Genomic DNA, 11,137 nt, shown 5'->3' on the forward strand with positions numbered 1-11,137 from the left:
ATTGTGCGAAATCCCTTGGGTTTGGCTATTCTGGAATTCTCGTATTCTTTCTTTTAAAAGAACGTTTCTTCCGCAACACTGCTGTGATCCATTTCGCTGATTAATCACTTTGGCAAGCACCCCATGTGAAGAGCTTGACAAAGTCATCATGTGTGTCGTATATGTTACAAAAGTACGCAAAGGTACTTCTTTAATAAAGTCACTTTAACAAATGAAAATACAGTTATTGAACCTTATATATAAATAGTACTATTTTGAAATATTCAGGTATTTACAAGGACTCAACAAAAACATTGTGTTGGGTCAAGCAAATATTCTCTTGAATCAATCAAAACTTGTTTGGTCTAACCAAATTTTCATGTATGTCTAAGAAAACAGTTCTTTCGGTTTAAGAAGATTTCTTTTTTGAGTGTATCTGGAAAACACCTGGAATCGTCGGGGCATTGTTTCAAAGATCTTAGTTGTTATAACCAAATATTTTTGTAGACGGAGCATTTGGTTGATTCAACAAAAAATGTTGCATCTACCAAATATTTTGTTGAATCAATAAAAATGGGTTTGATTCAACATTTTCATATATATCCAAGAAAACAGTTCTTTTGGTTCAAGAAGATTGTTTTCTGATTGTGATTAGAATCACATCATGTTCTTATAAAAATGAACGAACATTCGTTTTTTCTGCACGTCCAATTGAATTTCTTCTTGAGTCTTCTTGAAGTGAAGTTTTTTCTCTGAGAGTAGGACGTGCAAAGCTCTGGTTTGTCGCATGCAGCTAAAGCTAAAGCAAAAGCAATCGAGAATTTCTCGTAAATCTCAGCCCCTTTTCATCGTAAACTCTGTTCAGTTCAGTTCAAGCCCCTGGCCCAACTCCAACAACCCTCACTCGCTAGACTAGAACAGCGATCGATTTAATAACAGCCATTTTCCCTACTCAAGAACTGAACGAACGCCTTCGATCCCAATGTACATTGTGCAACACATTTCTACATCTGCCTACGTGTTTTTTGTTGTTTTTTTTCACACGCATCTTTCCTCACAGTACAGAAAAACAAGACCCATCACAAGTTTCTGGAGAAAGCCAAGTGAAAGGAAGCCTCTCATAATTCCTCAATTAGAGTGTGCTCATACCTATAAATTTATCACTCTCTTGAACAACCACTCGAGTAATTTATTTTCATTTAAAGATATTGCAATTATTTAAAAAGACCCCATTTTTTTATAGTGTCTTAAATAATGTGTATTGTTGGATTTCTTAATTAGAGGAGAGTGGCCATCACTGGGTCGCTGGAAACAGTGGGTATTTTCAATTATTCAGGGCTCGGACTCGGCGATTTTTTCGACGAATGATAATTTATTTATATTTAAAGCTTTATACTTAATACTTTTTGCAATTTTTTAAACTTTAATGTTTTTCTTATTCCAGTTTGTCAAGTTTTTTCACTCTTTCTAAAACGTCGAGAAAACGAAGAAAGAGTAAAAAATGCTGGGAAAGCTATTTTGATTTTTTTCAAAAATTGAAACACAAAATTTGTTTAAACAGCTACTTTCTTTTTTCCGTTGAAATTTTCAGTTAGTCAATAGTCAACTTCCCATAAATTTAAATTATGAGTTGTATTTTTATTTCTAGTAAAACAAAATCCTATTTTTTCTCACTTGTCTCGTATTTATTGTACTTTACTGTTATTTTTTTCTTTGAATCAGAAAAATTTTATTTTATTAAACAAAAAACACTAAATGGGAACATAATTTTAACGATTTAAATTAAAGAAAATTTCTACTTTTAATACTTTAAATTTGAAATAAATTCATTAAATTTAGATGTGTACAAATAACATTTAGATTTAAAACACTGTAAATTTGAAAATATCTAGTTTATAAAGTTCAGGCCTCGGACTGTTGCGACTTTTTGCAACTTTTTGCAACTTTTTGAAGAAAAATGCGGCTAATCGCCTTTTTTAAATTTTAATTACAATGGAATTTTCTAAATTGAAATTCTATATCAATACATTTGTAAGACGAAAAGTTTAAAAATCAATTAATTTCATGTTCAATTAGTCTTTCACACTCTTTCTCATATTCTCTTTTTTCCCGCCTTTGAAAATAATTCCTCTCTTTCCTTGTGCTTCCAAGCAACATCCACCTTCACCGTTTTTTTCTTAAATCCAAATTGCATTAGTAGCACCTAATAATAGAATCCCAACAATTTTAGGTTGAGAGTTTATTCTTTTTGGTTGCAAATTCGACTGTGTGCTTGAAAATTGAATTATTTTGTTAAAAATTCAACTATTTAATAATAATTTATCTCTTTTGATCGAGAATTTAATCTTTGATTTAAAAAATCATCTTTTTGGATTAAAAATTCCTTTTTTATGATAGAAAAGTAATCTTTTTTGGTAGAAAATGCATCTTGGTTGAAATTTCACTTCTTTGTTGAATACTTAAGTTTTTTAAACAAGTTTCGTTGAAAATTTGTCTTTTTTATATAAAATCCAACTACTATTTGGTTGTAACTATAATTGAACCGTTTGGTTGAAAATTAGATTATTTTGTTCCGAAGTAATCTTCTTTGGTAAAAAATGCATTTTATGGATTGAGCAGGAGGAAGTTTCAGGTTAAGAGGGAAAAAGGAGGAATCGGTTATTAAAGGGGTAAAGAGGGTAATAGGGGAAATAGTGTGAAGTCTGCATTTATGAACCCTTATCTTATTTGGAACGATTGGTAAGATTCAAAGATTCAAATATGGGTCAATAAGATCTATTAATGCGATAAGAAATTTTAATTAAAAAAATATGAACCTTTCCAAATAGATATTGTTGATATGAAGAAGTGTAATAAATCGACTAGTATAATAGAATCGATTAGAGTTCAGGCCTAACATCGCGTGTGATCCTATAGTATTCATTTTCAGAACTATGTATCACTTCAGGGAGAAACGAGAACCTACTATCTATTTCAAAAATTCAGTTTCTCCAATTTCATACACTCATTTTCAAAATTTCCTTAATTTTCCCTGATTTTTCCTTGACCAATTTTTTATTTTCTCTACGCATTAATATTCAAAGACAATAATTTTAATATTGTAACATTTTTAACATATATTATCCTTTATAAAAGGAATAATATAATTTTAAAACAGTTTCAAATTTTTGTTAATTCAACAACAACAACCAAAAATGCAAGAAAATAATTCAATTTTTAACGAAAGAGATGAAGTTTCAACTAAGATGATGAATTCTCAATGAAAGTAGTAATTTTAGGTAGTATTTCATCCGAAAAAACTTTGCAATCAAAAACAGTCTAATTCGAACAAAAAAGACAAATTTTTAACCAACACAGATAAATTTTGAAACAAACAGATGCATTTTGAACGAAAAAGATTAAATTTTCTACAGGTAGAGATGCATTTTCAAATAAAAACGAAGAATTTTTAACAAAAAAGTTGAAAAAAGTCTTCTATTATATTTTTGGTAAAGAATTCATCTTTTGGTTGAAATTTAATTATTCATTTAAAAAGCAACTATTTTGTTGAACAGTCAATCTTTTTTGGTAGAAAATTCATTCTTTTTCATTCAATATTCATCTTTTATGGCAGAACATTCAATTTTTTGTTGTTGAAAATCCATCTTCTTTGATTGAAAATCCATCTTTCTTGGTTTAAAATGAACTTGTTTGTTGAAAATACACATTTTCATGTTGATATTTTAACCAATTTGTAAACAATTTCTCTTTGACTTGAATATTCAACAATTAGGTTGAGAATTCAACTGTTTTTGGTTAAAATTTAATCTTTTTGGTTTCAAAACTCGATCATGTGGTTGAACATTAAACGATTTCGTTTGAAATAAACTTTTTTTTAATTTATATTTTTGGTTTAAAATTCAACTATTTGGTTAAAAATTAACTTTTCTGTTGAAAATGCAATTTTTCGGTTGAAAATTAAATTTTTGTGTAAAAAAATTCGTCTGTTTGACTTGAAAATTTAACAATTCAGATAAAAATTTAACAATTTAATAAAAAAGTCATCTTTTTTGTTTGCAAACTTTGTCTACAAGATTGAGCTGTTTAACTGAAAATTAACTTTTTTCTTTAAAAGTAATGATTTTTTGTTAAAAATTAACATTTTAGTATAAAATTCATATTTTTTGGTTCAAAATTCAACTCTTACATTTTTGGTTGAGAATTCATTTTTTTATTGATAATTCAAATACTTAGTTGATACTTGATCTACTTTGTTAAAAAGTAATCTCTTGGTTCAATATTTAACTATTTTGTTGAAAATTTAACTATTTCATTTTAGTTTGAAAATAATTTTCAATTATTGATCTTTCTTAGTTGAAAATTCAACTATTTGTAATTCATGTCTATTTACATGTATACTTGCATTAATTTTATTTGTTTTAAAATATTTTCTCCTATCATTGCCCTATTTTCGTAATAAAATCACCATATTTCCCCTGTTTTAGTAGCATTTCGGCTTGAAGTGATTTTAATACTTTTATAGAGAGGGTCATCCTTATTAGGAAAAAATGATTTTATGCACCCTCTGCTTCGTGTTGGTGCAACTCTTATGAATCTTCTGGGATGGATCGATGCATATCTACGTTCCTATTTGTCTGTTGTTTTTCCTTTCTCTATATACTCTATTCTCTACATATGTTCACATGTTCATATGTACATCGATTTTCGTGCCTTCAATATAGAGCTTCGTTGAGCATCTAACACTGCTTGGAAGCTCACAAAGTCGAGCAAGTTTAATGTTTTCCGGAATCGTATAACTGACAGTAGAGTTCAAGGGGTCAGGAGGTCACCTTCAGTTTTCGAGAAACAGTCAAAAGTTCAATGGTTTCGAAGTCCTTGGCCTCTTTATAAATTACCCAGAGAAATCCCAACTCTCAGAAATAATTCAAGTTAAGCTTGCTCTCACTTCTTCAAAACTTTCATTCTGCATTACCTCATTTCATATTTGAAGTTACCTATTACAGTGGAAATCCCATTTAAGTGCGGTTTCGATCATGGTCCTAAATACCCTCCACTTAAATCTAACACAACATTCGCTCGCTAAGAACGTAAAAAGTCAGGGCCGCGTGAACGATTTCTGTTGGATTTGGAAACATGACGGCCCTCCTTCTGTTTTTCACGCTTGACTGAGCAGATCTTCCCTTTCGGCCCGTAGCTCCTCTCATCTTGAAACCACCGAGGCATCAATTTTTGGAACGACTTTAATGGGATATACTTAAATCGGATTCCAAGTGTAATTAAATTAATTAAGGGTTGCTACCGATCAAGGAATTTAAAAAACTGAACAGGACATGTCATGGGAATCTTAGGAAAACCCTGAAGGAGTCAGGAAATTTTTAATAAACTGAAGATGAAGCTTATAAAATTCTGGATGACAGTTGTCCATATTTCACACACTTGTCACTTTTTTTTTAACAATTCCTCTTTCTTCCCCTGCTTTCAAGAAACTTTCCTATTTTCTCGGATTTTCGCCGTAATGAAAACTGAAATGATGAAACCTAATAAGAAAATCCAACTATTTTTCGTTGATAGTTCCTTCTTTTCAAGTGAAAAGTCTACTATCATCGTTTTTGTTCAGAATGTATCTCTTTTAATTGGTTAAACTACTTTGTCGCCTACTTTATAATTTATTGTATTGATTGAAAATTTATCTACTTTCTTCAGATTTTTTTTACAATTATTTTTCTTCACTGAAAACTGAACCATTCCACTTGTACTGAAAATTCATAGTTTTTAGTAAGAAATTCCTCTACTAAATTCATTTAGTTAACTTTTTTCTCGTTTGACTGAAAAAATGTCTTGGTGAAAAATTCAATTCTTGTTTTAAAAATTCTTCTTTTTTTTGTTGGAAAAATCATCTTTTTCGCTAGAAATATTTTCTTTTGTAGAAAATTCCTTTTTTTTTTATTGAAAATTCAACTACGTTTTTGAAAAATTATTTCCTTTATTATAAAGTTATTTTGCTATTGTTAAATATTCATCATTTTGGTTAAAAAAAATCATCTCTTCGGTTGAAAATTTAACTGTTTTGTTTTTAAAGCCTTCTTTTTTGTTGCAAAATTCAGCTACTTGGTTGAAAGTTGAAACTAAGTTGAGCTGTATTAAATCTTAATTTTATTGGTTAAAGATTTAAATGGTTTGTTGAATAGCCTATTTCTTTTTTACTTTTTTTTTAACAGAAATTTTAACTATTAAACTTTGATTGAAAATCGATATTTTTCAGTTGAAAATGCAACTATTTGTTTAAACATTTATTTTATTTGTTCAAAATGTATCTATTAAATTTTACATTGAGAATTCGTATTTCTTCGTTAACAGTTAAACTACTTGGTTGAAAGCTGAATTACTTCGTTAAAAATTAATTTTGTTGTTTAAAAATGTAAGTGTTAGACAAAATTTATGTTTGAACTTTTCTTTTCAATGAAAAATTTAAATATTTATTTTTTGTTCAAAATTGATGATTTTTAGTTAAAAATTTCATTCATGTTGTCATTTCAGGTCATTTATAGAAAATTCGTATTGTTTGATTATTAAAACAAAACTTATTTTATTAGTTAAGGATTCATATATTTGGTTGAAAATTTAACTGTTGTTGAAAATTCGTTTTTTGTTAAAGAATCAAGTTTTCAGTTGTGAAATTAATTATTCCATTATTAGTTGAAAATTGATCGCTTTTGGTTTTTAAAACACAATTAAATTTTTTGAGAATTCATCTTTTTTTGAGAAAATTCAATTACTTGATTTAAATTTAATCTACTCTGTTAATTTTTACATAAATGTGAATCGTTTTTATTAGAAAACTCAATAATTTGGTTCAATATTTGTTTTTTGTTTGTTTTCTTTTTGGAGAGACCTCGGGATAGACAAATATTTTCTTGTTAAAAAATCAGCTTATATGTCTAAAATTCTTCTTTTTTTGAAGGAATTAAACTTTTTTTCAAATTAAATATTTTTGATTGAAATTTTAGCTCTTCCATTTTTCGTTAGAATTCTTTTTTTTTTAATTAAATTTACTTGGCTAAAAGTTCTGTAATTAAAAATTGAAGTATATCATTTTTGGCTCATAATTTATCCTTTTTATTTGAAAATTAAACTATTTGCTCGAAAAATATGTTGATACCTTGAAAATTCAAGTATTTTTTCGAAAGATATCTTTTTTGGTCACAAATTAAACTATTTACTTCAAAATTCTTTTTTTATTATAAAAAATAGTCCTTTTCGATTGAAAATTCGTTTAATTAAGAATGCAACGGTTTTTGGTTAAGTTTAATAGGATTAGGTTGGAAACTCATTTTTCTGGATTGAAAATTATTATTATTTTTTTGTTGTTGAAAATTCAATATATTTCGACATGAAATCTTATGGTACCTATACACTAATGTTACATAATGGAATTATTTCCCCTATTTTCGTGAAACGTCAACCTATTTTCCAGTTAGAAACAAAAACCTTTTTTTCCATTATCATTATTGATGATAGCGTAGGTCCGAGAAAATGAAAAATTGGTGAAGGATTTATCAGGGAAAGTCAGGGAATCTTGTGATTGAAATTTTTATAGCAACCCTCTTAATATTTAAACGAACTTATTTTATTAGTAATAATTGACTAATATCGTCATTATTATTTTTGTTTTGCAGCGTATTGGCCAAGAGGCGACACTACAGCGTCATCACTCTTTGGAGGAATGCCCGGTGGATATGGCCTGGGGGCGCATCATTTGCCCTCTGCTTACGCCATTTTGGGACGAGGTGGTACCGGTCCTGGTTTCGGTGGTCATACACCGGCATCTGCGCCTCCACCACCTCCTTATTCTCACAGCAGTCTTGGAACCCTAAGTGTGGCTGCCAGTCAAGCTGCGAGCCTAGGTAATTTACCTATATTTTTTCGACATTTGACGCTAACACCTATTTCCATTGCTATACCTTTCTCTCGCCTTCAGTTTTGACTCGAGAGCACACTCTCCATTTCAATTAATGCGAGTCAAATTGTCACAAGTTTCAATTAGTTACTTATTTCGGACACACGCCACTATTAAAACTTTTTGTTAGCGATGCCGGATTTAAAAAAGTTTCATAGGATTTCAAAGAAATGTAAAAAATCAATAAGATTATAACGAATTTCGATAAATATCGAAGGATTAAAAAAATTTTGTTTGCTTTATATTTCAGATTAAAATTTTTTTTAAGATTTGAATTGAAAATTAACTTATTTTTATCATTTCATTTTTAATGGTTCAATCATACATTCTGAATTTTTTGAATTAGGTAGCTTGAATTAAAATCTAAAATGGTTCAATTTTAGACTTCTAGTTTAAAAGTGTACAGTATTAAACGTTTTTGAATAGCAAATAGTGACATTTTGAATCTTTTAGTACCTATTAAACTTTAATTTAATTTTAAATCCCTCTATCTGAAATTACTCTATTTCTTGAAGTTGAAAATTGCTCGATTTGAAACATTTCTGTTTTTGATGCTGAATTCTGACATTTAATTTTGAAGTTCTCAATCAAAAAATTTTCTATTTTAAAGATTTGTATAAAAACTTTTTAAAAAAGTAATGTTGCAACGCACAATTTACAGATCTCTGCAAATAAGTTATAAATACCAATAGAATTTCTAGTACTTTTCCAAATTTTAGAATTTCCAATGATTGTATTTGAGATTTTAAATTTTGAAGGCCTTGAAATCAAACTTTTTTTCGTGAATGAAATTTCCTTCGTTAAAAACAATTTTTAAAAAGTCTGATTATCAGTCTTCAGTTGTTTCAAACCATTTCTTATTTGTCTCCTATGGAAATTATATTTAGAATAAAATTTATTTTGATCTTCTTTTGTAACTGAAGTTACTCTGTTTTTATCAACCATTTTGAAAAGTGGACAGAACTGGAGGAATAATTCGTGACTGTTTGTCAAGTGGTAATGAAAGTTGCGAAGTAAAGCTAGAAGTTATGGAATAAAATTGTCAAATTAGACTTTTAATTAAATTTTAATGAATTGTTTTTTCCCCCCTAGGTATTAATCCTGCGAGCGCAGCTTGGTGGACAATGGCTTCGCACCTAGCTGCGCAGGACTACCTTGCGAGGTTACAAGGAGCCGCAGCCGCAGGACTTCCGGGTTTTCCACCTGGGGCCGAAAGCCTTCTACCTCCTTACCCCGCTTCTTTACTTAATCCACCGTCCCTTTCCTCTCATAAGTCTAGTAAGTGTAAGTATTCCCAAACAAATTTTATTGTTATTTTTTTATTTTCAGGGTGTCTAGGAGACGAAGAATTTGGAAAAAATCGGTAATTTTATTTATTCGGGAAAAACCCGGGAATTTTATTTTGGATCAAAAATCTTTTTCTTCTATAGCAACATTCACTTTTCATTTATCTTTTTTTTTAGTGTTCAATTGAGAATCAGAGTTGCGTTTGAACCCAAAAAAATTTAAGTTTTCACCAAAAGATGAATTTCCAGGAAATTATTATAAATTTTCAAATAAATAGTTTAAAAAATGGATGTGAGGTTAGTCCAAGAAGATTAATTTTGTACTGGAAAAAATGAATTCTCAACACAATGCATACATTTTAACCGAATAGTTTAATTTTTAATATAGAAGATTAATTTTCTATAAAAAAGACGAAAGTTTAAACCTAATAGTTTGAACAATGGATGTAATTTTAGATTTAATTTTCACTAAAAAAAAACGAATTTTCTAAAAAAAAAATAGAGTCGTTTGTACCAAATGGTTCAATTTTGTACTAAATTGTAGAGTTTTGAAGCCAAAAAGACGACTTTTATATTTTTTTAAAGTTGAATTTTCAACCCGAGATTATGATTTTTCAACAAAAAAATTCAGTTGTAAAGCAATTAGTTAAATTTTTAACAAAATAGATGAATTTTCAATTTTAAAAAATCATTTGTATTAAAAATACGAATTTTCAACTAAATTATGAATCTTCAATCAAAAAAATTAACTTTTAAGAAATTAGTACAAATTTCCACTAAAGAGTTAGATTTCTAACCTAAAAAGATTAATTTTCAAAGAAAAATGTTATAGTCGATATTTTAACAGAAAAAGATTCTTATTTTAAATAAAACAGAAATAAAACAGAAGATGTTAAAAATGAAAATATTTAATTATATAAATTATTTAATAATGTCATTAGGATTTGCTATAATTATTTTAATTGCCTAATATAATTAAAAGAATAAAAAATTGGATTTCGCTAACACTGTGAATTTTCAACAAAATCCTTAATTTAAAACAAATAAAAAAATAATTTTCCATTAAAAAAAGACGAATTTTGAACAAAGTACATAAATTTTCTGCTAAATGGTTCAATTTTTGGGCCGAAACGATGAATTTTGTACAAAACAGTTGAATGTTCAACAAAAAAGGTCTAAATTTCTAAATTTTCAACAGTTTCAAACCAAGAAGAAGAATTTTTCACAAAATAGTTGAATTTCTAACCAAAAAGTATTACTTTTAAACAACATCATTGATTTTTTCAATCAAATATTTCAATTTTGAACCAGATGATAAAATTGTTAACAAAAAAAATGTGATTTCTTCACCAAAAATTGAATAGTAGACTTTTCGACCGAAAGGAATGAACTTTGAACCGAATATAGTTGGATTATGTTATTAGGTCCTACAAATTCAGTTCGAATTTAAGGAAAAGAATGAGAAGTGTATAGACTAAAGAATTACATTTTAAATAAACGTTGAAGTTCTTTTTTATTACTTGAAAATTTGTATGATTCTATTTAATACACTATTTTCTAAATTTGTAACACTATTTACACTATTTTTTATCTCTAAAGTGAGTCCGAGGCCTGAGAGTCTGAAAAAAAAATAGTTTTCCATGATTTAAAAAGGAAAATAGTATTGCTGGTAATGTTTTTGCAAATAAAAAAATATAAAATCGCACGGCAACTTCTTCCAGTTCTTTTAATGTTAATTATATAAGAGTTAACATTTTTTTCTCTTGCATAGGTTGAAAGTTATCAGAATTCTCTAAAAAATGAGTCAGTTTGCTGAAATATTGTCAATTTTCAAATAAAATTTATCATAATAAACATTTTACAAAGTTGATGGAAAAAAGTTGGAGAAATTCGTAGGTAACTCATCTTTAGGGAA

The 11,137-nt window shown here is 28.2% G+C and overlaps 1 protein-coding gene across 9 annotated transcripts in view; it reads left to right on the forward strand.

Moving 5' to 3' along the window:
• The window catches only part of LOC117174174 (bromodomain adjacent to zinc finger domain protein 2B-like), a 228,757-nt gene that overhangs the window by 142,187 nt on the left and 75,433 nt on the right, over window positions 1-11,137 (forward strand). For all 9 annotated transcript variants that reach the window (XM_033363008.1, XM_033363013.1, XM_033363009.1 and 6 more), the window contains exons 5-6: window positions 7,656-7,883; window positions 9,029-9,220. In XM_033363008.1, coding sequence (XP_033218899.1) covers window positions 7,656-7,883; window positions 9,029-9,220 — 420 coding nt within the window. The remainder of the gene's footprint in view (window positions 1-7,655; window positions 7,884-9,028; window positions 9,221-11,137) is intronic.

The sequence above is a fragment of the Belonocnema kinseyi genome, chromosome 6 (genome assembly GCF_010883055.1).
Source record: "Belonocnema kinseyi isolate 2016_QV_RU_SX_M_011 chromosome 6, B_treatae_v1, whole genome shotgun sequence".
Classification (NCBI taxonomy): domain Eukaryota; kingdom Metazoa; phylum Arthropoda; class Insecta; order Hymenoptera; family Cynipidae; genus Belonocnema; species Belonocnema kinseyi.